Source organism: Colletotrichum siamense (assembly GCF_013390195.1).
Source record: "Colletotrichum siamense strain Cg363 chromosome Unknown KSG_Cg363_contig05, whole genome shotgun sequence".
NCBI classification, from domain to species: Eukaryota; Fungi; Ascomycota; class Sordariomycetes; order Glomerellales; family Glomerellaceae; genus Colletotrichum; species Colletotrichum siamense.
In genome coordinates this window covers 2,328,851-2,355,245 of record NW_023501018.1, presented here as the reverse complement: position 1 = coordinate 2,355,245, position 26,395 = coordinate 2,328,851, and the positions used below count along the sequence as shown (strand labels likewise).

Genomic DNA, 26,395 nt, shown 5'->3' with positions numbered 1-26,395 from the left:
GCCATCTGCATACCAGAAGTTGGCCCGCATCCACATAATAAACCATGTCGGGAGAAGCACAACTACTACCTCCGCCGAGGGCTCCTCCCCCCCCCGAACCCGACCCCATAGCTGCCATGAAGCTTACCAGAGGCACATCATGTGTTCTTTGCCAGCAGCGAAAGGTTCGTTGTGACAAGAACAAGCCTTGTGCCAACTGTGTCAAGGCTCGCGTCGAATGTCGAGTCATCCCCCCACAACCACCGAGGCGACGAAAGAAGCGTCTTCAAGAGAGAGACCTTGTCGACAGACTGAAAAAGTATGAGCTGCTCTTGGCTGAAAATGGCGTCAAGTTCGACCCCATCGCAGCCGACCTGAAGCCTTCAGACCGAGACTCTATCCACATCGACGAGGGCCCCAGTATCGATGAGGTTGCTGAGCTGGAAAACGACTTCGAGGGTCTCAAGACGTCTCCCGAGGGAAGCACATCACCCTCCGTCGCCGGCAGCAGGAGGTCACAGTCCGACAAGTGAGTAAAGCGGTCCTATACTACTACTACTACTACTACCACTACTACCACTACTGCTACTACTTCTACCGCTACTACTTCTACTTCTACTACTACTACAGCAAGAACTCCCCCTTTGTACATGCGCTAATATGTAACTCGATATACTAGACCCTTTAACAAATGGTTTCCCTTTCACAAAGAGGTTTGCTGCCCTCCTCCGCTTCATTTATCTACGCGCCCCATTTTTGCCTTTTGCCACCCTCTGTCCTAACTGATGGCCCAGTTCAGAGCCAGCGAGGAACTGCTGAGGGATTCCTCGGAAGATGAGGTCGATGGTTCCACGATACACCACGCCTTCGATAAGATGTATGACAACCAGGATGGCTTCCCATTCATTGTCGGCAACCGGAATGCTTCCGTGACACACCTGCATCCATCTCCCATTCAAATCTTCCAACTCTGGCAAATTTATATCAACAACGTCAATCCTCTCCTGAAAATAACACATGTTCCCACTGTTCAAGGTCTCATCATAGAGGCCAGTGCTAACCTCGAGAAGATTTCAAAGAACGTGGAATGTCTCATGTTTGCAATCTATCTTTTAGCAGTCACCTCACTAGAGGATACCGAGGTCGCCAAGATGTTTAACGAACCCAAACCTTCCGTCTTATCTAGGTTCCACACGGCTCTCCAACAGGCACTTGTCAACGCTGGCTTTATGCGGACAAGTGACACCATGGTCCTCCAGGCCTATATGCTCTTCTTGGTAGATACGAACCGCTTTCTGTAAACGCGTTTCTACACAGCAAGCTTGCTAATTAACGCGAATAGATCGCCGTTCGCATGTTCGTCGATCCAAGACAGATCTTTTGCCTGGTCGGCATAGCTGTAAGGATCGGCCAGCGGATGGGTCTGCATCGGGATGCTGCAGCCTTTGGGCTCTCACCCTATGAGGTCGAGCAACGGCGGCGTCTCTGGTGGACTATTGTCGGCTACGATCGTCGGATAGGAGAGATGACGGGCTCAACCGTAACAGCCTTGTCTACTGCCGGTGACTGCAAGCTGCCTCTCAATATCAACGATACTGACCTACATATCAACGGTAAAGATGCTCCGACTCCACACCAGGGTGCGACCGAGATGCTCTTCGTCCTCATCCGGACAGAGTTGGCCATGGCTATTAGCAGCGATACTGTACGCGATGGGCAGCGCCATGGGGACAAGGAGAAAGAATCCGGTCCAGCGGCTATCGCACCGCGACCGGTCCCGACGGTCCGCATGGCTGGGCAGGATCAGACCTACACACTAGACGGCTTCTTCGCGCATATCGAGGGCACCTACCTCAAATGGTGTGACCCCAAAATACCCTTACATTTCTTTACTCTCACGATGACGCGGCAATCACTATGTAAGATGAGGGTCATCTCATTCCTTGTACGGATGGGCAACGGCGAAGCGACCACGCTCCAAGATCATGAGCGCGATACACTCTTTCTTGAAGCCATCCAGATGATCGAGTACGATAACATCGTCCAGGCCGCGGAAAGTCTGCAGGGATATAAGTGGTATACGTACCTCCACTTCCCCTTTCCGGCCTACATGTTCTTGGTGACGGAGTTACGGCAACGGCTGACCGGGCCGATGGTTGAAAGAGCATGGGATGCCATTGCTGAGAACCACGAACGGCGAGGGCTGATGAATACACTGCATAGCCCGATGCACATCGCTTTCGGCAATCTATTTATCAAGGCATGGGACGCTCACGAAGCCGGCCAGCAGCAGATCGGAAGACCTGAGCAGGAGCCTATGTGGATCACGAGGTTGCGCCAGCGGGCAGAGAAGGCGGGCAAGAAGCAGCGCGGTGGCCGGCCCGGGCCAGATGGAGGAGCCGGATTCCCACAACAGGCTGCCAGAAATGCACCGGTCAACAATACTACGTCCCAGGTCGGCCCTATGCAAATGCCGACAAACATGATTATGACGCCGCCATCGGTGACTGCGGGGACCCCGGCAATGGGTCCCCCGGCTTCGGAAGGTGATGTTGTGGATATGGATTGGAGCTACTTGATGCAAGGGTACGACATGGATACGTATGCGGCATTTGGAGGTGGGTTCGGCGGCTTTCCTCTGGGCGGTAATGGCATGGTCGGTCCGGGGATGATGGGGAACCCGGATGGTGGTAATATGTTTGGGAGCTGAGGAACTTTCAATCCCTCCTACATGTGAAGGTTAAGGCGAAGGCCTGGGCAATTGTCCATGTATTAAATGAGAGTTCTTTCTTCACACTATATGTTTTCTATTACCCATCAGCACGATACTTGGTGCCCAGTTTAGCAGGTGCCACTTGATCCAGTAGGCCCTTCCCAAGCATCATTTACCGCCAGGCTTTTCGTCGAGCCACAGGCAGGTACAGCCAGTGTACGGTTTGTTGTCTCGTAAATGTAGCCTTGGTCGCAGTTTTGCTTCCTCGCGTAGACATAGCTCACATTCTGGCCCCCGAGAATTTCTACGTCGACGGTCCAAAGCGGACGTTCAGAGCTGTAATTTGATGCGCTCATTTGCTGGCCATTTCCAACGTTCCAGGAACCAAGTTCGGCAACATTGCCGACAAGGTAGACATTTTCGCCGTAGTACGTCGTCGCATTGACCAAGAAACTGACGGATACAGGGCAGGAGCCCGTCACGTTAGGGGCTCCGGCAGCGATTGCCGGGGCGTAAATGCCGGTCGTCGAGGATGCGGTGCATGTAGCCGGTAGCTCCGTGGAGGCAGTCCAGCTAGGCGGGTACGAGCCGGCGCGGCGCTCACTCATCGTGACGAAGGCCGCGTACGACCATGTGAGGTCAGCCGCAGAGATAGGGTTGCCTGGCGGGGCTTTGTTGAACTGCTCAGACATTGAGCCGTTCTTGGGGATATACTGTTGGGCTACGGCAACGAAGGAATCCGCGTAGGCGGTGACGGCGCTGAGAATGCTGCTGTAGTCATCGGATAGGTTGGCGGCCTTCTGGTAAGTGCCCTCCTTGACTTTGGGGTACAAGTCGGCGAAGAAAGGTTGCGACGTCGAGTCCACCTTGATTTGACCCTGCGACTTCCATTGAGCCACTGCGTCGTACAGGAACTCGGCTGCTCCGATGGTGATGAGATACCTAATCGCGGGTCAGCACCATGCTTTTGGCGTAGAATTCGGATTTAACTCACCAAGGATTGCCGTCAAAATACACATCCTCGGTGTAGCGGCCCAGAGCTACACCCTTGTTCTTGGCGATTCCCTCGTTGATGGGGTAGAGCGTGGCGTTGCGGAAAGCGTCGATCAAGACCTTGAAGTTGGCCAGAGATTTGCTGTGGCAGGGTTGAATGGAAGGATCGTCGCAGCTAGCTGCGATATCAAACACAGCGATGGACCCGAGCATGACGTTGGCATCCTTGCCGGACCGTTGTGTTTGGGTGTTGATGTTGGCCGTGAAGTATTCCCCGTTCCAGAAAGTTTGGAGGAAACACAAGACGTCGGGTGCCAGCTCACAGCCTGCGCACTTGACGCCAAGAGATTGTGCCAGCGTGTTGCCTTCCACGAGGGACCGATACTGGCTCTGAGTGGTGAAAAAGCTAGAGCCGGAGACTTCTTCCCAGAGGTCGAATCCGGTAGAATTCCTAGGCTCCTTGTCAGGCCATCGACACGACATGCGTCTTCCGGGAGATTGACTTACCAGTATTGGCCAACATAGGACAAATCGTTGGCGATAATGGGCCAGATGACGTCTTTGACCTTGGATTCCTGGCCATTCTGAATAAGCCAATGCGAATAGGTAATGAGTGTGATAGCTCGCAACGCCGGCCCGTCTCTTTGAGGGCGACCCCAGGCACCGTTGAAGCGTGAGCCGTCGACCAAGTACTTGGCCTCGCCTAAGCCGCGGCCAGAGGCCAGCAGAGACCCCGACGGATTTGTGACGGTTTGCAGGATAGCCTGAGAGTGGTAGTAGTCCTCGATGTAGACTTGGAGATCCTTGTTGCCAAAAATGAATTCGTCGACGACCATCTTCATGGTCAACGCAGCATCTCGGGTCCAGGTATAAAAGTCTGCGGCGCGTACTGGGTTAGCGAACGAAGACAATGGGGCTTGGGGTCGGTAACAAACAATCAGGGTCCGACTTGGACGGGCTGGCGACGACAATGCCGGCACCAGCCCCTTGAATCATTGAACCATGGGGTCCGATGTTGTTCAGGGCGCTTATGAGAGCAATATCTCTTTGACGAGTGACAAAGTCATCGAGATCTGCCGCGAGGACATTGGCGACGAGGCCGAATAGGGAGAGCAACCCGGATCGCAGAGACATGGCGTCACAAATGAGAAGCAAGTGCCCAGCGTATGGCGAAATCCGTGCTTGATCCTATGGATGGCTTTTGGAGGTAGGGTTCGGCAACATCGACGCCATTGGTGACGGCTGCCTGATATGCATATATAAGTTGTTGTGTACAATACAAACGAAAATCCTCGTGCTGAGACATCCCAAGCAACTCGTATTGTGCAGGAAAACATTAGTTTGCAGCAAAGCTTATTACCGGCATCATCGTTCTGGACTGCCCTGCACGTTCATCCCAAGTCGTCTTCTTTACAGGGATGGCGCCTCTGCCTGCCTGGCAATGGAAGTGGAAAAGGAGTCGCCGCGGTGCGTGGGTACTGTCATTTCATTCGAAAGTGCACCCAGTGGGAAGGTTTACAAGGGGGCCGGGGCGACACCGGACTATCTGGTCTAAACCCAGCGGGCCGAGTAAGGTGCTTCTGCTAAGGACGGCAACTTACTTCAAAGTTGTGGGGTTTAGGGGCTCGGTTAAGCCGGTTGAGTGCGGAGAGGAGGAAAGGATCGCCTAATTGGCACCCTCACCTTTACCACGTCCATCAGAAATCTATATAATTAGTATTTGCAACCTTCTGAACCATCCATACGAATACAACAGAAAACGCACATCCATGACTCGCCGAGAGAACTTCGGTCTCGGATCTCTGAAGCATGCGACCGACCTATCCTCATCCGCCCACAGGGTCGACCGGTATGCAAAGCACTCTATGGTTCATCATCAACACAGGTTGAATGCCTTCAAACAGTATTTGGTAGCCTACAGTCCAAAGGAGGGGGGGGGACGCTTGGCTCTTGCCAACTTGATTCGGTTGTATGTGCTTCCATCTACCAATTTTACCAACGCATGCATGTGTGCTGCATCATTCGCACCTATTCTCAAAGGGTTCGCCATCCACATCCCGCACCTGATCTTTCCAATGACCTTTTGGCTACCTCTCGTCTCGGCTACTCCACTCTGCTCACTCTAACCCATAGGCCAGACTGGATAAAGATTCCAGCTGAGAACGAGTTCCATGATTTGGTAGGGTCCGTCAGGGCAAAGTCGAATCGCCGTAAGAGCTGGCAGTGACAGTTAGTCAACCAAAGATGCCTCTTGCGCAGGATGCTGGCTAGCCCAGAGAAGACTTACTTCAACGAACACTTTGTTCATCTCCAATAGGGCCACCGTCTTCCCCAGACACTGCCACTTGCCGTACTTGAAGACCAGTTCCCATTGCGCCGTCATGGATTTGAGTTGATCATCTTCGGCCTCTAACCAGCGTTCCGGCCGGAACACGTCGGCGTCTGGGCCGTATACCGTTTTGGAGCGGAGCACTCCGAAGGCAGTCCAACCAATATCAGCTCCTTCGGGTATACTCATGCCATGCATGAAATCACCTCCCTTGGGCACTGTTGCCGACATGAGGCCGGTGACCGGAGGAAACACACGCAAGCCTTCCTTGATCACAGCTTGCAAGTAGCGAAGGTCACCCGCTTCCCGGTTAGTAATGGGGGATGATATCATACCCTTTCGCGCCGCATCCCGTATCTCGTTGGCAAGGCGGGAATAACAGGATGGGGCTGTTATCAGATACAGGATTGTGGCCCGGATTGAAGTGGCTGTCGTGTCGGATCCGGCTATGATCTGTACCAGTGTCTCACCCTCAGCCTCCTCTCTGGTCAGGCCATGTGCAAGGAAGGACCCTAACATGTCCCGCCGTTTCACCGTTTTGTCTGACATAAGCCTTTCTGCGACAACCCTCTTCGCGACGCTAGCATGAAGCAAACAACAGTTAGTGGTCTTGTGTTCACACCAAAGATGGCACAGAGCAACACAATCACTCACGCGATGAACTGGCCAAAACCCACGCGGTCATGCTCCGAGGGCATTGCCCGGCGGAAAAGGGGCGACTGAAGCAGTTTTGCCAGTTGAGGGAACACGGTGAGTGTCATCATGACTGGCATGCTCTCCTCGGTCATCTGGATGTATCGGTGAACGTCGGCATCTTGCTCGAGGTACCCGAAGTGATAGCCAAACGCGAGCGATGTGATTATATCCAATGTGAGGTACTGAATCTTCCTGCACAAATCCACAGGTCGGAAGTTGACAGCAGTGGACACATATTTCTCCTCAATGAGCCGGACGAGTGACTGTATTTGAATGTCGACGGTGGACTCAAGACCCTCATTTTCCTTGCCAGAGTACTGTTTGATTTTGTGTCAGAAGATGGCGCGTTGATTAAAATCGAATGTAAGACCAGGAAAGACAGGATCATGGCACAACTTACACCAATGGCCATCTTGGCTCTGAGTTCATTGTGGTCATGATCGTTTCTCATAGAGATGATGTTGTCCCTGGTAGGATCGAATCTGACGGCCTGATACCAGGCGCCCTTGCGATATGGCGAACGAACCGCCCACATCCGACGAAGCAGTTCCGCGTCATTGGTTACCAAGTCGTTGGGACCAATGCGGACGACCGGGCCTACAACGCAAGGGTTTCTGTCAGCAGCCTGTGGAAGCCAGACAGGGGAAATGTCTGCGGCTCTTGAGCACGCAGTGGACGAGTGCGCATGTGTGTCTGAGACCTTCTCGGACGGCACAACTCATCTCTGTGGCAGAGGCGAGCGGTTGAGTGGTGAGGGCTGGAAATGTGCTGGGGATCGGGCGTAGGAAGATTCCAGGGTTGACTCACCGTAGTCATCACAGGCTCGCTTGAGGGCGAGATGCATCTGCCCACCCAGTGTGTTACGTAGCATCCACCATTTGCTGAAGGCAGCACCTGGCGGTCCAGGAATATGCCTGAGACGGTTCCATGAGCGGTAGTTCATCACCGTTAGAAGTATGAGAAGGGCAGCAAGCAGAGGAATAAACGGGCTCTGGAAGCGGCCCGAAAGCTCGATGAGGGCAGCCATGACGCCTTGTCTGAGGCGGTTGTGTGAGGCAGGGTCTGGGGACGTGATGTGAGATGAAGAGTGGATTCTGGTTTTTGTCTTCCACCTGGTTTTATCTTTCTTTTCCTTTCTCCCTCTTCCTCTCTGTCGAGGGTGGTGTGGATCGGAGTTTGGGAGTGAATGCAGGGTGTGAGTCTGACAGCCGGAAGAAGTCGAGGGAGGAGGCAAGTTTTTGACTTGACAAACCAGAAGTTAAGCTATGTAGGTACCTACCTGCCTCTTTTACTTCGGCTCCCTCGGAAAGATAGGGAAGAGTGGTAGGTGATCAGGTAAGGTAAGGTACCTCAGGTCGAGGCAGTCCGGTAGGTAACGGAAGGTAAGGCAAGCACGGCGGCCGGAGCTTGGATGGCATCGAGTTCTTCCCGGGAGGGCAAGAGCATAAAAGTGCGGCAGGTGGCAATGACGCCCGGTGATGGCATGAAAATCAACGTGTAAGTAACCAGTTGCAGGTAAGATTGCCGGATGGGGTGAGGTAGGTAGGTACCTTACCAACGAACACCTAGGTGGGCGAGAGCGAGTGTCCTCGACCGCCTCCGGCCTGGCCTGGCCTGGCCGGGTTTTCTTTGTTGACACCTCATGGTACCTTACCCTGCAGTGACAGGCACGATGTGTAGTAGGGTCATTTCAAATATCTTCCGCATCGTTTTAAGGGTCCTTTGATATCTACGGTATCCATGGCAGATGCCTGCCGAGAGCACTGTGAAGGCGGCAGAATTGCAAATATTCACCTGCATTCTGCCGTAGCCTATCGTAGGTAGTAGGCAAATTGATAACAACCTAAGAATCAAAACAGGCACAGATCTGTTGCCTCCTCCCTCCTTTTGCCTCCCCTCTCTGTTCCTCTCACTCCTTTGCTTTTGACACCATTCCCGCTGCTGCCATTTCCGTCTTGACGAGGGTTTCTCCCAGCACCCCGTCCATGACTCTTCTCCTTCCGTCGTGAACTACCAGCCCGACTACCTCTCTGGTCTCGCTCCTGCACTTACATCCAATAGAAAACATGAGCTGTCATCTGCAGTCTTCCGGTCTAGCCTGCTAGGCATCGAACGGGAGCCTGGCCAGACGTGACAGACACGCCGGTCAGACGCAAGACGTCCGACTTGTTGGCCTCCTTTGCCGACCGACCCATCGGAAGACTACGTGTACCTACCAGTCAATTTCCCAAGGAATATCTGCATGCGTCGGCCGTGTGCCCATCTTTCACTATAGCCTGGGAGAATACTGCATCCCTCCCAAGGTATCTGCGTGTAACGTGCATGATCGCGGTGGCCAAACTCCACTGCCATAGCCATAAACCATCAGCCATCAGCCATGAACTGCTAGCCACTATGCAGTTTTCCATGGTCTTCGGTTCACGAGGATATTTCAGGGAACGGGTCACAGGATCTTTCGAGCCTGACGTTGGACTAAAGTGGGTGGATGGGCCCAGCCAGTCACACTGGTTGCGGCCACTCTTGTTTTGTCGCACGGGTGCTCGAAATACAAGAATCGCCTCGGGCTCTGCAGGATCCTCAGGAAACGGACAGACGGACTTGTTTTCTCGCCGGCTACCACATCCACTATTCCTGTTTTCTCGCGGCATGGTCATGATAGCAAGACGTTGGTGGGCCACAGCGGCAGCATGCTACCCACCGTATTTGTCTTCTCCCCGACTGCCTGCATGATTGTATGCAGGAAACCGACTCTCAGCGGAACGGCCGTGATGTATGCTACGACTGTCGGCTCTCAAAACACCACCTGAACCCTCGCCATCGGGATCCTTACCCCTCTCTGCAGGCTACGATCATGGTTCGTGCATATCATCAGCAGTTGACAGCTCGGAAGGCGCCAACTTACCCCCTGGCCATAGTCGCAGGTTATAGCTGTCAAGTTATGACTGGACGAATGCACGTGGCTTGTGCAACCCTCCTCGCCAGTACGAGATTGATACCTCAACTGTGCGTAGGCTTGGACCGACCCTGTGCAAAACCAGTCGAGCAATATCATAGCTACCGTTCTTGCATCCATGACTAACTTCTGTACAGCATCATCTGTAGTGGTTATACCAGAAGGCGGCTGACGCCATCGTCCCGAGCTCTTTGCGCTGATAGAGAGAAGGCACGGAGTCCCTACTCTCTGTTGGGGGGGGGAGGGTGGTTAGCCCAAAGGGAAGATAGAAAGATACACAGCTTTGGGTGACACGGAACCGAAAATTCGGCCTGACAAGGAAGCCACTTGTTCGTGTTGCCCTCGCAAGGAGCACCGCAGCCGAGCCGTTCCCCTCATGTCATTAACACAGACGTGACCTTCCGTCTCCAACCTCAATGGCAGAGAGGGGGGATACGGCCAGCACCTTTCAAAAAATTGTATCGAGCCGCTTTCGGGGTTTCTTTTGAAGCAAATATAGATAGAGAAGAAAGAGCTAATAGAGCCTTGAACTGTCTCGCCACCGTATTGTTGTCGGAATTGTCGGAGCAGGCTCGAATTAATGCTGCACCACTGCCAAGGACTTCGAAGGAGCTTCGACGAGACAAGACGATGGCGATGGAGGACCCGGTCCTGGAAGCGACGCATAATGTCGACACTGTGCTCCCACTGGGGGCCAATCTGGACCTGGAACCTGACGAGGTCAGTGTCGAAGTGGAGGCTCACCACCTTCGGGATCCTGATCTCTATTATGTTCCTTACTTACCACGCCTTACAGGAAGTTTCCGATGCCGATATGCAGAGCAACTTGGGGAGCGATGTCGACTCGGCACTGGGCGAAGCAAGTTTCTTAGCATTAATGGAATCGTAGACTCGCGAGCTTACGCATCACAGTCCGAAGCATGGCCTTCGTCAACCGCTTCCTTACGGTCGAGCATAGTCCGGGCCATGGAGGAGAACGGCCGCATCTACCATGGGTACAAAGATGGCAAATATGTCTTGCCAACTGATCAAGTATGAGTATCTCCGAGCGTAATACGACTGCCGACACGATGCCGTCTGGACTAACGAAATTTTGTCTGTAGGAGGAGCTCGACCGCCAAGGTGAGGTCATCTGCTATTAGCAGACCAATTCAGGCGATGTACTTGCTCTCTAACTGTCGCAATAGCATTTCAGTACCAGCTATGCCAGTTGACGTTCGAGAATAGGCTGAACTTCGCGCCGGTCTACCACCCACATAGGGTTTTAGATGTTGGATGTGGCATAGGTGTGTATCGCTCTCTTCCTTTCCGTCTCTGCCCCGATCCTTAGGCCTCCGCGCGTACGTGTTTGTAGCCTGCATATTGACAACCCCAGAGGCATGTGGGCAATAGACTTTGGTAAGACACTATCCGAGTCCCTTTAGCACTTGAAGGCGTGTTTATTCCGGGACCAGGCGAAGAGCATCCCGAGTCCGAGGTGATTGGCGTAGACCTTTCGCCCGTTCAGCCAGGCTTGTAAGAATCGCTCATCCTGCTCTACTGCGGCTTCACTAACAATTACAGTACACCGCCCAACGTCCACTACGAAATAGACGACCTCGAGGAGGAATGGAGCTTTTCGAGAAAGTTTGACTACATCCACAGCATGATGATGACAGGTGCCTTTAGAGACTGGCCCAACTTTCACCGACAAGCATTTGAGTCTGTCGCTTCTCCAACCACGGCTCTCCACTCATCATCCTATCCTTCGCTAACATTGTCTTGCAGGAACCTCAACCCGGGGGGGTGGCTCGAGATCCAGGATATCGACTTTCCCATGCGATGCGATGACGGGACGATTCCACCCGAATGCGATCTGGGGAGATGGAATGATCTCATGATGGAGGCTGGTAGAAGATCGGGTTTCCTCCTCGACACCTGTGGCCGGGCAGCGGAAATGATGGCCAATGCGGGCTTCATTGACATTGTGCGAATACCGTTCAAATGGCCAATCAATCAATGGCCGCGGGATGTCAGGCACAAAACCCTGGGCCTCTGGACCGAAGCCAACTTCAGTGTTGGTCTTGAGTCGATGACTTTGGCCCTCTTCACCCGGTTTATGGGCTGGAGAAAGGAGGAGGTATGGGACTTCAGCGCGAGGGCGAGTGCAGAATGGCGTGATGTAAGGAGGCATGGCTACTTCGACGTGTACGTTACGTATGGGAGAAAGCCATGACATGTATAGCTGCTAGATTGATGTCGCATAGGCCATCACATCGCACCGGGGGGGTGTTGTGATGGAGAGCTTTCCTGTCGGAGGTCGCTGACTGTATCATCGGTGCCCAGGCGGTCATGCTTTCGAGTCTTCGCACCACGATCAAGCCAAATTATTACGCCCTGGTCCGCATGCTGTCAACCGTGTATTATACCTGTCTGCTTCCGAGGCGACGCGGCCCACGACATGGAGCGGCCGACGTGGCCACTGTCACAAGTCTGGCTGAGACTCTTGCATGAGTCTAAAGCGCGGCCAGAAAGGCCACTTCTTGGCCCGGACTGACAATTAATTGAACCTCCCGGAACATATTGAAACCATTGGCGAACGGCGCAGCAAGTTCTGGTCGGCAATCGGTAGATCGTAGCCTGCCAGTAAAGGTACCGCAGGAAACGGAGGTCTCGTTTCAAGCGGAAGGCTTTTGGGCCCAGACGGAGATCCACGGCAGATACGCATGTATTCTGGTGTCGTGGAACGCCTTTCGGATGTCCTGTTCCATGGCTTCGGCCTCCTGCTGGGTGAGGCCCATCTGCGGCCATTTCACGAGGACGGCGCGAACGAGCTGCCACAAGACGTCCTTACTTAGGAAGAGACCGATTTCTCGCTGATGCCTGCTCTTGGCCCATGGCCCGATGGGCATCTTGTGAGTTCGGCAGTGGATATTGACGAAACCAATATTTCTTAAGATCTCGGGTAGGATGAGGGGAATCCCTAGGTCCCAGGAAAAGTGAGTTCTGAACGTGCGAACGAAAAGGTCCATGAATCTTGTTGGAGCATAGTGCTCGGGTATCGTGTGATCGTCGCATCCGATTTTGACGCCAGCGTCCTGGAATTCAATCCAACCGCCTGGTTTTAGATTACTGTGACAAGGTCAGCCGTTGAACGGGTTAACCCATGGCATTCTTCTTACTGATACGCCGACGTGATGACCTTTACTGGGTCTCGAAGGGTGACACTGACTGAACGCAAATGCACAAAGTCCAAGTCAGAGTATAGAGGGGACCAGGTTTCTTCAACATCGTCAATTCGCCAGTCCACATTCTGAGGACCATAGGCATTCTGGATTGGAGAGATGTCTACTCCAATGACATGTGCACTAGGAAACTTGTCGGCCACTTGAAGATGGGTCAGAACTGAGAGCTTCACCCAACATAGGCACCGGGTACGACTAGCACCAGACGTACCTTCTACAGCCCAAAGGCCGGTGCCGGTGCCGACGTCCATAATTTTTTGTGGACTGTCATTGATGGGAGAGAGGTAGTCATTGCCATCAAGAAGACGTTTGATCAATTGGTGCTTCATTTCTTCCCGGAACTGTTCCGTCTCGTCGTTGGGCAGGGGGTATATTCCCTGGAGGAAGGACTGATATCGTCTATTGAGTGAAGGCTCAGTTTTGTTCCAAGGACGGAGACGAGGGTGTGGGCAACACACCTGCCACCTTCGTGCGAATGTCTCATGACGCGGGAAGCAAGCGATGTGAAGCCCGAGGATACGAGCGACTCCCCGTAATCCGAACCCTCGAATGCGTCATCATCAACTGTGTCTTCTGGAGCCGGCTCTATTGGCTCGGTGGTGGACATATTCATGGCCCCAGCGCCTCTGAGAGGTGACCTAAGACCAGGTCTGCAGAGAAACGGATGGGTATGAATTCATCAACATAGCACTGCCTACCTGTAAGGTGTTGTGGGCAGACAAGATGCCTCGTAACAGAGCAGGTTTTGCCGGTGATTGTGGGCTTGTTCTAAGACTGTGGCAAGTGTTGAGTGACAGGCGGCTGCATCAGCAATGTCCGAACCGGCCTGTAGGGTCGGGTGGCGTCGAGCTGAGGGTCCAGCAAGTGAGATGTGTACTCGACGTGGGAAGGTGCCAAAGTAAATCGTAGCCTTAGAGACTGCTGGACATGCAATGCCGAAAAGACCAGGCAGCAGCAGAGCGTGACAATTGGTGTACGGAAGACTGCGGGAACGAATTGTGGTGAAGGCAAAGGAAAAGAAAGAGGGCGAGACGGGAGGATGGATCTGGGAGACGCGGGACGGGGAAGATGCCAGGCGGGAGAAAACAGAGCACACCACCTAGTAACAGGAACCGGGTCTCCTGCCAGTACCAACGGCATGGTAGGCCAATCACGGCCAACTGCTCGCAGCCGTTGGTGTTGACGGGGCTGGTCCCAGTGTTCTAAGGGTGCCCATCCTTTGATTAAAGTAATACAAGAGCAGAACCGGCTCCAACGTGCTGGGGCGGTAAATGTCCGAATCCACGACCACGGCGAGAGTCACAATGGACACCTCATCTCAGTTGAATCCCCTACATGGCGGGCAGGCGGATCACTGTGAGTGAAGGTACCCAACACACTAGATGGAGGGGGCAAACCAATTCGCGAGGACGAGCTACGCGGGCTTTGCCATTTTGAGGAGGTCGCGCATATGCGGCATGCAACAGACACAACAGTCCGGGTGTGCCTCAGTATGCGCCTGCAGCTTCTCGAGAAAGCGATCGCAGCATTTTTTGTGACCTAAAAGGCGTCGAGAGAGGCGAAGGGACGGGAGTTGTACGGCTCGAAGTGAAGATAAATGCTGCCAGCAAACCTGGGCTTTGCGCGAAGGTGCCTGCCTGGCGTGCCTGTGCCTGGTTGACATCCGACGGCGTGGATGGCATCAACGCCAGGTCCAGGCTCAGGTACCTATCCTTGACGAAGGAACGGGCTGGAAAGACATTCCCTTCCGTTCCCTCTGGCTTCCAAATTCCACCTGGTCAGTGCATTCGGCCGAACTCCCTGAGTGTCCGGTCCATCCCACATGAGGTACCTAGGTACCTACCTACCTTACCTAGGTAACTAGGTGCCTCAGCTACATTGCCTCTCTCACTGCACTGACACTGGCAGGTAACCTAAGGTAGGTGTGGTGCACTTCACCTTACCTGGGCGTGCACGTCCCCTCCCCACCACACGCGTAGAGATCAATCCCCAGTCGCGTAAACCGCGTTCACGCGCAAAACACTCAGGCAATCACCCGCCCGGGCCATCCTCTCAGTCAATCACTCCCACCCCGTTTCCCTGGTGCTGGTACCTTGTCCATACTGTCTGCCTTGTCAAAATCTACTCGTCGTCAACATCTCTACCGACCGCACTCGCCGCAGATCGACTTTGCATGAGGTAGCAAATTCAATCTGCCGTTCTTGAAGATTCAATCAGATCAGATCCTACCAGCACATCGTTCGAGTTGCTTGCCGCGTTTGCTTCCAAATTACCGACGCCCGTCTTCCCGGCCTGCCCCAGAACGCCAATACCATCCAAAGTCCGCCTCCGTACCCAGAGAAAAAGAAGCGACCTTTGCGTCTCATGAAGCCGCTCGGCAGATACCGTGGGAACGCGTCGAAATCCTCTTAGCCATGTATCTTCCACGGTCTCAGATATCCAAACTCTACCTTCACCTACAAACCACGCGACACCCACTATCACCACCCGTTCTCGTCCTCGTTGCGCTCGAGCCTGACGCCCTCTGCGCATGCCGAATCTTGACTCGTTTATTGAAACACGACTACATCCCCCACAAGATACAGCCTGTTTCCGGCTATGCCGATCTCGAGCGCGCCGGCCGGGACTTGGTCCAGCCCATGATGGAAACCCAAGGAGGGAGCGGAGGAGTCGTCGTCTGTCTCGGTGTTGGGGGCATGGTCGACCTGGGGACTTTGCTTGGGCTGGAGCCCGAAGGAGACGAATTGACCTTTGGCGGCGTTGAGGTCTGGGTCATCGACTCTCACCGTCCCTGGAACCTTGGCAATGTCTTCGGCGGCTTTCCTCTTGAGCCTGCCATTGATGAGGATGAAAGTCTCCAGGCACGCTGTCCTAGCGGAGTAGTTGCGGGTCGAATTGGGCGTGCCTATACACCAGGAAAGGGAGGGATCATTGTTTTTGATGATGGCGACATAGAGGACGACCTCACGACCGAAAAAGATGCATATCTGGCTCTGCTTGACATGCCCGAAATCGACGATGACGGAGAAGATCTTGGAGAAGAAGACGACGATGACGAGGATCTCTTTGAAGGTTCTGTTCATGCTGGCCAGAAAAGAAAAAGTTGGTCAGATCCGGACGAAGATTCCAGCGACACAGACGAAAGGCCACGACAGCGCAGAAGAAGCAATTCTGTGAGTTAAACCCATTCCTGATCGCTCTTCATCACAGGACAGCTACTGACCGTAGACCGAATAGTCCTCGTCCATACCCTCATCGCCCCAGCGACCAGCTCACAGAGGACTAGTGTCTCTCCGTGACGCTGGCATGGTTCTGTCTAGCGACCCTCTGGAGCCCCCATCTGCTGCTCAACCACCCCCTGCACCTTCAGCGAGGTCCTTGCGACGTCGCCTGCTGCGCTTGCGCAGAGAAAAAGAGGGGGTCCTGCGAAAGTACTACAAAATTGGCGCTTCGTTTTCGGAACCCATATCTTCAATGATGTATTCGTTGGCGTCAGAGCTTGGTCGTGAAGACAATGATCTCCTTTGGCTTACAATTGTTGGTGTCACCTCCATGGAGCTCTATGGCAGGTCGTCTGCAGGCATTGCGGTTCCAGTCCGCAACTCAGACCGTGGGCAGGGTAACGGCTGGATGGGAGTTCGTGGCGCTCGCATCCGCCAACTTCTCAGAGATGAGGTTCGCCGTTTGAATCCTCCGGATGTCAATAGCTCCCGTACGTCGGCCGAAAACTCCGGTATCATTCCGACTACTGCCCGGAGCCCGGAGGACACGAGTATCAGGCTATCTCCAGAACCCAAATTCCTTCTCATTAGACATTGGAGTCTTTACGACAGCATGCTCCATTCGCCCTACCTATTTGCCCGTCTAAAGACGTGGAGTGAGACTGGCTTAAAGCGGCTGCACAAGCTGTTGGCCAAGATGGGCGTGAGCCTTGTTCAATGCAAACAGAGCTACACCCACATGGACATGATGCTCAAACGTGAGCTTCGAGCCAAGCTCCTAAAATACGCTTCTCTCTACAACTTGGATGACATGGTCCCTGCGGTAGACACCGATGGCAGAGACCGCGCTGGCGCCAAGGATGGCTGGGGTTTCGTTCGAAGTTGGGGCTGGCGAGCTACACTGAGCGCACAGGATGTTGGTGTTGTCATCGGCGCTCTGCTAGAAGTCGGCAAACATGCAGATGGCACGGAGCTGGCACATCCAATCAAAGATTCCCAAATTGAGGAAGGCAATGACGAAGATATTGTCAACGCACAGAGCGAAGAGTGGGTTAGCCGGTTCTGGGAAGCGTATGATGCCCTCGAAAAGTATGTACCCCATTGGATTTCATCGCGCATCTTGCTGCTAACGATCTCGCGCCAGCATCGATGATCTCAAGTCGGGGTTGCCGACTGCCCAGTTCCTACACCGCGCCATTTATCGCACTGGCACTTCGCTCATAAATAAGAAACAAATCAAGCATCTGCGGGCGTTCCGCATGTGTGTGGTCAAGGAGGGTCCTGACGTTCCCGTTTTTGGTCATCCAGCTGCCCTTACCAAGCTAGCCCTCTGGATCGGTGAGGCTCTTGTGGAGCAGGAGAAGGATGCTACAGGTCGCCTCTCTCATGGCGGCCGCGGTACTCCCCTAGTTGTCGCTAGCCTGAACGACAAACGCGGTGTGTACCTCGTTGTCGGAACAGGCGGCGGCGGTGGGCCGGACTCGACCTTTCTCGACCGTGAGGCGGCAAAGAAACGACAGGCAGCCAAGGACGAAAGGGCCAAACGAAAGGAGGAGTCTCGGCGAAACCAGGAAAAGATTCGCGAAGAAAAAAAAGCTGCTCGCCGAGCGGCAGGGCAGGATGATGAGGACGATGGTGAGCTCGATACCGAATCAGAGGCATCAGACGGGACCGATTCGGACGAAGCCGAGGACGAGGACGAGCCCGCTAGAGACAGGGGATACGGCTTGAACCGATTCGGCTCCGCGTTTCAGGAAGTTGTCGCGGAGACCAACGCTCGGGTTCGAATTGACAGCTTTGAGCATTGCGTGGTGGAGGTCAAGAAGGAGGATCTAGGGGCGTTCTTGGAAAGTCTAAGCATGAAAGCCGTGGTTGGTTAAAGAAAATACCAGCGCACAATGAGGCGGGCCAGGTGAGCTCAACTGAGAGACGCGGTGGTGACTGGGGTGGTTTTTTTTTTACATGGTGGACTAAGGCGTTTTTCGTTGATTTTGACGATGAAGGAACCGGCCTGGGAGAAACAAGCTTAACGAGATACGGGCATGGATCATTCATTCTGCTTTCGTAATTATCAAATTTTTTGTCAACTCTTGCGGCATGACCAGTCTCAAAGTGTTGGGTTCATGGCGTATTGGTGGCCCGTTGGATGATGCACCTTCCAATCATCGCTACCTATCCTGTGATGAGGATTCTTAGTGACCTGTAGTCTCCTCCGTCGGCTTGTGTCTGAAAAGCCCCCGCCTCAGATCCGCAATCGAGGTCTTACTCGAGGAAGCAGATGCTCCCAAGGGCAACCTGCCAGCATTTGGGACTTTGGATTTTCTGTGGCAAACCGGGGGTAATTAAAACAGTAAGCCCAATCAAAGGGCAAATCCTGACAATCCAAAGACAACGATAGGTTGACAGGCGTTGGGTGAAAAGGGGCCGAGGCGTGGCAGCAATCTCAGACGGGCCATCAACCCGGCTCGTCTTGCCGCGTTCGGTGCTATCGTCAGCACTCAAAATCCTGTCTCGTCAGCCGCTCATGGAAAGGAAACTAGGCTTGACAGTCCAAGTCTCGAGGAACAGTTAAAATATGGCCCGGGCAGCTCCTGCTCGCTTGCAGTCTTTGTTCGGATGTATGAGCATACGTAGGTCATCTTGCCATCTCCTCGTTAGCTGACGGCATTTCTACCATCAACATTTGCGAAAAGAGTCGAGTTTTGATTATACTATCCGATCAGCATGACTGGCCAAAAGCCATGGGCCGATGGGCCCTTTGCCCTCATCAGCAGTGCTCGTGTAGGATCTCAGGTATGTCTACAGAGACTCTTTGCTGTGGTGAGCGCTTGGCAATCGTCGAACTTGGGTTAACATTCTGTGCCCGGTTAGAAAGGTGTGAAGACCACCGGAGCCAGGCGCATGGCCGAAGACATGATCATTATCCACAACATGATCATCCGCATCATCAACACGGTCTACCTGCAGTGCATCAACGTAGAGAAGTCGCCGAACGACGTCCAGGACTTTGTTTCGTACGCCATAGAGTGGGCAAAGATGGTGGAGGAACACCATCACACTGAGGAGAGGGATGTGTTCCCGGCAATCGAGAAGATGGCAGAAGCACCGGGGCTCATGGAAACCAACATCGCCCAACATGAGGCCTTCACTGGCGGATTGCATGAGTACCTGAGCTATTTGGAGAAAGTGCAAAAGGGGGAAGGGGAGGGCGAGGAGGCGTACAGCGGAGTGAAGCTCAAGGGCATCATTGACTCGTTCATGCCAGGCCTTCGGCAGCACTTGAGTGACGAAATTGACACGTTGCTGAAGCTTGGAGAATATGATGTCGAATGGGACGAGTGGTTTGAGAGACTCATGAAAGAGCTGCTTAGCAAGAGCAACGACCCGGCGCTTAAGGTATGTACAATTACGGTCTTGTTCCCCTCCACCTCGGCACAGACGTGCAACTGGATGGCTGACGTGATGGCTTAATTGCAGACAACAACGATCCCGCTTCTTCTCACAAACCGAGACAAGTCGTTCGAAGACGGAATATATGCGTGGTGGCCAGCGCTGCCGTGGTTCGTCGTGATACTGTTCCGGTGGTTCTTCATCCCCACACACAGAAGCTGGTGGCGGTTTTCTTCGTGCGATGATCAAGGGATGCCTAAGGAATTGCCTTTTGCATGAAGACATATGTAGATTGGGGCAGACTGTCCAGGTCACTGTTCATTGGGAAGGAGCCAAGCTGACGTCCTGTCTCCTACCATTGGCAGACTACCACACGTTCCTACGCACCCAAGTAGCGGGCTGTGTTGTCGGAGGCCGCTTGGCAACTTGGACGTCGAGTGGGACAAGCCGCATTTTGGTGGAAGGAGCGGGCCCCGTTCAGCATTTGGAAGCCCGAGGTAACGTCATTGGAGGGTTCTGACGGCTCTTTTTTCTTCGCCTTCTGCTCTAAAGTAGCGTGCCTAGTACTTTCGCCGTCGTAGAAAAGATAACCCCCACTTGTGCGAATGTTTCGAGGCTCCAATACATGCCGCTGAGCAGATATCCAAGCGCAGTGTGGCTGGTGGCACACGCATGCAGTTCCGTCACCGTCACCGTCACCGTCCTAGCAGTTCAACAATAGTTGACGAGCCGCGCAGTGTCATCGAAACTGTCGGGCTGCCTCCACCATATTGGTCGAATGACACCGGCCACAGTGACCAGCTCGCTCTTTTGCTGCGGCGCAGTCGCCAGCGGCAGCGCGTATGAAAGAACAAAAAAAAAAAAAGGGGGGGGGGGGGGGGAAGGCGGGTAGCCTCAAATCATGCCTGCCTCACGTACCTACTTACCTACCTTAGTACCTAGGTACTTGAGGTGAGGTAGGTAGCAGGCAACCTCACCTGGGATAGGTGGATAGCTACTTCACCCACAGCGTTGAAAGCCCCTTCATTTCACTGTGAAGTGACATAGTGTATTAAAGTGTACTTTTTGGAAACTCTGCTAGTACGTAGGCTACCCTTATAACCCCCCCCCCCCTTTTCCTTTCTCCCTTTACTTCTCTTAGCTTTAATAGTTTTTTTTATAAATATTAATACTTTTAATATTACTAAATTTAGAGAAAAAGTATATAGTAATTTAATAAATAAATATTTAGTAGTAGTATTTATTCCTAAATTTATTTAAAAATCTAATATTAAAATTTATATTATTAATTATAATTTAGAAGTATTATTTATACTTTTTTATAAAAGTAATAAAGTTAACTTTTTATTTTATTTTTTAATTTACTAATTTAGTAATAAGTATTTTAATAAGTTTAATTATAATAAGTTAATCTTATTAGGGATAGTTAATAAGTAAAGGAAGAATAAACCTATATTCTTCTTTTTATATAATTTTATATAGTAAGTTATCTATAAGTTATTAAAGTTATTAATAATATTCTTATAAACTTAGATTAAAGCTTTCTTAGTTATTATAAATAATATTATAATATATAGTAAGTATCTATTAAAGTATAAATAGAATTTTTATAGTATAGCGTAAACCTCTATAAATTAGATATGGCTAGGCTCAAAGGGTAGAAGATGAAAGCCCCTTCATGACAGGTATCTCCACCTCATTCTCGCCTCGCTGACTGCCTGCCCAGCAGGCCGGGCACAGCATCTACTCTGCTACAGCTTCCTCGTTACAGGGTACCCGCCCCTCCTATCGCCGCCACCTCAGCTTACCTTACCTACCTACCTTAGGTACCTAGAGTTCCCGGCCTCAACCCTCAGTTCCCGTCAGGTCGTCAGGTCTGGTCCCCCGCCTGGCTGGGTTGGTCGCCTCCAGTGTCCCGTCCCCCAAGCATCCTGGGGCTTTATTTCTTTCCCCTCCCCCGCTTGTGTCAACTACCACCATCACCTTATTTGCCTGTATCCAGCCTCGCCGTCCTCCTCGTCTTCGTCTACGCGCCGTCCTCGTCACTTGCCTTGGCCAACAAACGGAAGAGCCTCCTTGCGCTCATCCTGGACACCCTGTTTTCACCTCTTTTGTCGCGCCGACAACCTGACGCCGAGCCGGCCACCACCTCCGCAACCGCCGACGCTAATCATTCTCACACACGATCCCTCTTTGCGACAGACTCACTGCCAACTGAAGCCTATCGCGCACCGCCCGCTCGCACGATCCTTGACTCCCCTCCTGCATCTTTAGGACATCTCTCGCTGCGCCTTGTTCTCGGCTGCTAAGGCTTTCAAATAGCCATGGGCAAATCGTGAGTCGATCGCCACCCACCGGACAGTGCCGTTGTCCTCCGTCCTTCCCTGTTCTGTCACCATCATCGGCACGGAATCCCACCCTGCGGACCTTATAGCGAGGACTCCAGCACCTGCGTGGATTGAGATCATCCGAGACATGGGCTGACAAGCTGTTGTACAGCCAGTCCAAGCTTTCCCAAGAGCAGCTTGCTGAACTGCAGAAGTCGACCCATTTCGATAAGAAGGAGTTGCAACAATGGTACAAGGGTACGTTGGTCACAGTCCCCAAAATTCATCGCGCGCAAGGCGAATCACGAATTGCCCGGAAAACATCTCCTCGTTTCCTCCCCTGTTTCCTCGGGGCGCATCGCGAACTTTCCAAGAACAAACGGTTCTGACCAGCAACCCAGGCTTTCTCAAGGACTGTCCGTCGGGCATGCTCACTAAGGAGGAGTTTCAGAAGATTTACAGACAGTTCTTCCCGTTTGGCGATCCAAGTTCATTTGCAGACTACGTTTTCAACGTCTTCGACAGCGACAAGTCAGGAAGCATCGACTTCAAGGAGTTCATTTGCGCTCTAAGCGTTACGAGCCGCGGAAAAATGGAGGACAAACTCGACTGGGCTTTCCAGCTGTATGATATCGATGGCGACGGGAAGATTAGCTACGACGAAATGCTTAAGATCGTCGAGGCGATTTACAAGATGGTCAGTTTGCGATGGTGCCGGTCCCATTCTCATCCCGTACCCTCCTCTCAGGAAAACAGCTCGGCCTGTCCCATTTTGCCCGCTGACAATCTCGGAACTAGGTTGGCTCCATGGTTAAGCTTCCTGAGGACGAAGATACCCCCGAGAAGCGGGTACGGAAGATTTTTCGCATGATGGACAAGGACGAGAACGGTAGTCTCGACATGGAAGAATTCAAGGAGGGTAGCAAACGTGATGAGACCATCGTATCCGCCCTGTCTCTGTACGATGGCCTGGTGTAAGTGGAGCTTTCGCCATGTTTTGGAAGGTATTGCGGTGTTTTGCGGGCTAGGCGAGCTGTGCGAGACAAAGTGCGATTATTATCATTTTTTTCCTACCCGAGGCCAGGCAGGAATGGGATTCCAGTGATTTTGCCGTGTAGTGTCTCACAATATCATCTTGACCAACACGCTCCACCTGATTGCTGGACCCAGGGCCGCTGGGTCCGTCGGAAACCCAGTACAGATGGTGGCCAGAACCGGCAGTCCTCAAGATAATTACCGTCTGCCCGGCAGTCCCGAGTCGGAAAGACAGCCTTGAAAACAGCCCGGGCCATCCCGGGCAGCAGCAGCTTGCATGCGAAAACCCCGGAATTCCAGCACTTGCTCCGTTATAGTTCTGCAAGAGCCTGAGCCCTACCTGTGAGTGTGAAATATGAATTGCATTAATTGGGTTTGATTGAAAACAAGGGCCTCGATTGTTATTGAGTGTTATTCAGTCGAATCGTGTACACTGTACTCCTGGATATCAAGCGTTTCGAAGTCCAACCCAACCTGTGGAAGAAGAAAAAAAGCGAAAAAAAAACAAAGACCTTGACAAATAACAAGTCCCAGAGAACGTGAACTCGACCTGAAAACAAGCATATAGGTGTTTGACTAGCTGGATGAGCCGTACGCCTTGACCACCTCAGTCTTGTACTTCTCCAAAATCTTCTTGCGCTGCAGTTTTTGGGCTGCTGTAACCAAGTCCTGCGAGAGATGTTAGCCATCCAAGAAATATCGAGACAGCCCGGGTCAGTTATGTAAACTCACGTTCTGGGGTGTCCATTCCTCGTCGGACAAGACAACCCCCTCAATGATCTCGATGCCAGAAAGACCACCCTGTCGGCCGGCGCTCTGTAACTCCTTGAGAACGGCGCTCTGCAGTTTCCGGTCATGTACGAGTCCTTCCAAAGAGGTGCCCTTGATCCCGATGCTCTCTGCCAGCTTCATCAAAGCAGGCTCGGCAGGAACAATGATCGCAATAGGCTTCGCCTTCTGGGCATCGGCATACACACAAATGTTGGCCACAAGTGCGGACGCACGATAAATGGATTCCAGCTTCTCAAGGGCAATGTATTCGCCGTTCAAAGTCTTGACCAAGTTCTTCTTTCGGTCGATGAGCCTGAGGTGGCCGTTGCCGTCAAACTCACCGATGTCGCCTGTCTTGAACCAGCCATCTTCCGTGATAGCCTCTTTAGTCTCCTTAGGGTTGTCCCAGTACTCTTCCATGACCGACGGGCCGCGGATCCACACCTCGCCCTGAGGGTTCGGCTTATTGTGAGCGAAGTAGCCAGCCTCCGCGAAGTCAACCAGCTTGACTTCAATTGACGCAGGCATGGCTCCCATATTGTTGACGTTCCACTCCAATGGGTTCATGAGACAGCCCATGGCAGTAGTCTCGGTAAGACCGTATCCTATGATCATAGGCGCAATGGCCATGGAAATGAAATGCTGAGTTTCTTTGGCAATGGGTCCACCTCCGTTCATGCAAAGCTTGAGGCGTCCACCAGTCGCTTCTTTCAATTTCTTCAAGAACACAGTATCAACGATGCTAGATCCCGGGAGGCCCGCATTCATTAGGCTCGTCTTCGTAGCCAAGGCATTCCAGAAGAGCGTCTTGACAACCGCGCCGCTAGCATTGACCTTTGCGATGATGCCCTTCTTGACCGTCTCCCAGACCGCAGGGACGCCGACCATGACGGAGGGCTTAAACTCTCTGATATCGCCGGCACAGTTTCGGACCGAAGTATCGGACAATGTCTTGGGGTTGCCGTAGCCCATGGTCGACCCCCAGTAGAGACAGGCATTCTCGAAAACAAATTCAAGGATATGGGCGAGTGGGAGGTACGTCAGAAGACCATCGCCAGGTCCAATGTGTGGCTGCACGACGACACTGACACCGGCAACTGGAACGAATTTCAGTCATCAAGATGATCTCGAGATCTAGATTGGGAACATACCGGAGGCAACGACAGCCTTATGCTTCAAGGGGACACCCTTTGGAGTGCCAGTCGAGCCCGAAGTATACATAATACAGCACAAGTCCTCGGCAGTAGGAGGAACAGGATCGATTGTGTTGTCTTGGCCAAGCTTTCTCAGGTCATCGAAGCTAAGGATAGTGGTTTGAGGGTGTGCAGACTTGAGCTGGTCGACGTGTGCCTGCTGAGCCTGGTTCTGGTTGTTCCAGATAACGTAGCGGATGTCCTTGGCATCGTTGAGGACATTCACGAGTGTAGGGAGAAGATGAGGGTCAAGGAAGATGGCCTTGGCGGCGGTAGCAACCATTGAGTATCTCAGACCTTGCTCGCCTAGAGTGTCATAGGCAGTCACGACAGGCATGGACTGAGAAGCGGCGGCATGGGACATGGCTAGCCAGTGCGCACTGGTGGCAGCGTAGATGTGGACGCGATCGCCCTTGGTCATGCCTAACTTGCGCAGGCCAGAGCCGAGCTGGAGGGTGAGTTTTTCGTACTCGTGGTAGGTGATGTACTCGTAAGGGCTCAGCTCGAAGTAGGTCCAGTCTTTGCTGACCTCTTGCTCCTCACCATCCACCATCTTCTTGATCTTTTTTGACTCGCGGTGGGTGGTGATGAGCTTGCGGGAACCCAGGCACTTTGCGTTCCCGTACTTCTCGGCGCTTGACTTGACTAGCTCGTATGTGGTGGTGATGTTGCCTCCGGGAAGGGTGATCAGGTCGGGAACAGCCTGGGGTAGGCGACGAGGTAACGTCTCCCCCTCTTTCGGAATTGCACCAGGCGAGGGGACGGAGAATGGGCCCTTGACCTGCATCCTGGGCAGAATGTCGTACTTGGACTTTGGCGGCGAAGCCATTGCTAAAGTGAGCGTCTAGGTTATTGGTTACCTGAAAGAGTATTATGGCTGAGCGCAGTCGCTGCCTTCGGGAGCTTGAGAACAAGACGTGGACGGCGCGGACGGAAGCGACGGGTCGAGGTGGGCGACAGTAGGTTTCTTGGAGGAGGACGCCGTGAGCGCTTGGTAGAAGCTGAAGATGTTCAGATTGTGGAGTTTGGCGTTGGAAGGAGGCCTGCGTAGGAAAGCAGCTAAGGAAGGGGGTGGTCGGGGTATTTGTTGGTCGGATGGCGAGAAGGAACAGGCAATGGGAAGGGAAGGCAAAAGGTGCCGTTAAGAGACGCCGGACACGCTCGTGGGAGCTTCTGGGGGGTTTTCTTGGCTCTTCTTCCAACTTGCTTTGAAAGGGCGAGTGGATCTCCACAAAAGTGTGGCTCAAGCTCCAGGTCTAGCTAGGCATAGTGTGAAAGTCAGGTCGGGTTTGTACTCTACCTCCTGCTGGACTGTACTTAAGATACCTAGGCACCTGCCTACCTATGGAGCGTCCCGCGACTGCTGTGCTTTCCAATGGATCACTGCAGCCGCTGGCTAGGTAAGGTACAGTAGGAACCTCACGTGTACCTGCCTGCCAACCGCAGTATCGACTACCTAGGTACCTACATCCACCCATGGATAAGGTAAGGCAGGTGCCTCGGAATGGAAACACTCGTCGCGCCACAGTAGGTGCCTTAGAGTAATGAACCTACACCACAAACAAACGCCA

The 26,395-nt window shown here is 52.9% G+C and overlaps 8 protein-coding genes across 8 annotated transcripts; 4 read left to right on the top strand and 4 right to left on the bottom strand.

Annotated features, from left to right (window-relative positions):
* Positions 1-44: 44 nt before the first annotated feature.
* aurR2-2 (Aurofusarin cluster transcription factor aurR2) lies at positions 45-2,689 on the top strand (the record flags this gene model as incomplete). Its single annotated transcript, XM_036640067.1, has 3 exons — positions 45-508; positions 779-1,256; positions 1,322-2,689. The coding sequence occupies 3 exons, from the start codon at positions 45-47 to the stop codon at positions 2,687-2,689; spliced, it is 2,310 nt and encodes a 769-aa protein (XP_036494160.1).
* A 131-nt stretch (positions 2,690-2,820) lies between these two features.
* Positions 2,821-4,819, bottom strand: GAMP (Glucoamylase P; the record flags this gene model as incomplete). The annotated part of the gene is made up of 4 exons (XM_036640066.1): positions 2,821-3,634; positions 3,687-4,136; positions 4,193-4,562; positions 4,621-4,819. The coding sequence occupies 4 exons, from the start codon at positions 4,817-4,819 to the stop codon at positions 2,821-2,823; spliced, it is 1,833 nt and encodes a 610-aa protein (XP_036494608.1).
* A 969-nt stretch (positions 4,820-5,788) lies between these two features.
* On the bottom strand, positions 5,789-7,737 carry CGCS363_v008216 (Cytochrome P450 monooxygenase lolP1; the record flags this gene model as incomplete). The annotated part of the gene is made up of 6 exons (XM_036640065.1): positions 5,789-5,902; positions 5,973-6,316; positions 6,485-6,594; positions 6,669-7,027; positions 7,111-7,307; positions 7,518-7,737. The coding sequence occupies 6 exons, from the start codon at positions 7,735-7,737 to the stop codon at positions 5,789-5,791; spliced, it is 1,344 nt and encodes a 447-aa protein (XP_036495226.1).
* A 2,556-nt stretch (positions 7,738-10,293) lies between these two features.
* CGCS363_v008215 (Secondary metabolism regulator LAE1) lies at positions 10,294-11,878 on the top strand (the record flags this gene model as incomplete). The annotated part of the gene is made up of 8 exons (XM_036640064.1): positions 10,294-10,383; positions 10,576-10,695; positions 10,767-10,785; positions 10,851-10,953; positions 11,039-11,061; positions 11,118-11,178; positions 11,227-11,364; positions 11,431-11,878. The coding sequence occupies 8 exons, from the start codon at positions 10,294-10,296 to the stop codon at positions 11,876-11,878; spliced, it is 1,002 nt and encodes a 333-aa protein (XP_036495227.1).
* A 442-nt stretch (positions 11,879-12,320) lies between these two features.
* CGCS363_v008214 (Secondary metabolism regulator LAE1) lies at positions 12,321-13,494 on the bottom strand (the record flags this gene model as incomplete). Its single annotated transcript, XM_036640063.1, has 4 exons — positions 12,321-12,774; positions 12,825-13,029; positions 13,099-13,286; positions 13,346-13,494. The coding sequence occupies 4 exons, from the start codon at positions 13,492-13,494 to the stop codon at positions 12,321-12,323; spliced, it is 996 nt and encodes a 331-aa protein (XP_036495240.1).
* A 2,870-nt stretch (positions 13,495-16,364) lies between these two features.
* CGCS363_v008213 (Cell division control protein 45-like protein) lies at positions 16,365-17,988 on the top strand (the record flags this gene model as incomplete). The annotated part of the gene is made up of 2 exons (XM_036640062.1): positions 16,365-17,197; positions 17,253-17,988. 2 exons carry the CDS (start codon positions 16,365-16,367, stop codon positions 17,986-17,988), a joined length of 1,569 nt encoding a protein of 522 aa, XP_036495241.1.
* An 844-nt stretch (positions 17,989-18,832) lies between these two features.
* Positions 18,833-22,803, top strand: ncs1 (Calcium-binding protein NCS-1; the record flags this gene model as incomplete). Its single annotated transcript, XM_036640061.1, has 6 exons — positions 18,833-18,901; positions 18,980-19,504; positions 19,586-19,668; positions 21,998-22,083; positions 22,227-22,522; positions 22,624-22,803. The coding sequence occupies 6 exons, from the start codon at positions 18,833-18,835 to the stop codon at positions 22,801-22,803; spliced, it is 1,239 nt and encodes a 412-aa protein (XP_036495223.1).
* A 633-nt stretch (positions 22,804-23,436) lies between these two features.
* On the bottom strand, positions 23,437-25,653 carry FAA1 (Long-chain-fatty-acid--CoA ligase 1; the record flags this gene model as incomplete). Its single annotated transcript, XM_036640060.1, has 3 exons — positions 23,437-23,529; positions 23,593-24,728; positions 24,783-25,653. The coding sequence occupies 3 exons, from the start codon at positions 25,651-25,653 to the stop codon at positions 23,437-23,439; spliced, it is 2,100 nt and encodes a 699-aa protein (XP_036495242.1).
* Positions 25,654-26,395: the final 742 nt, after the last annotated feature.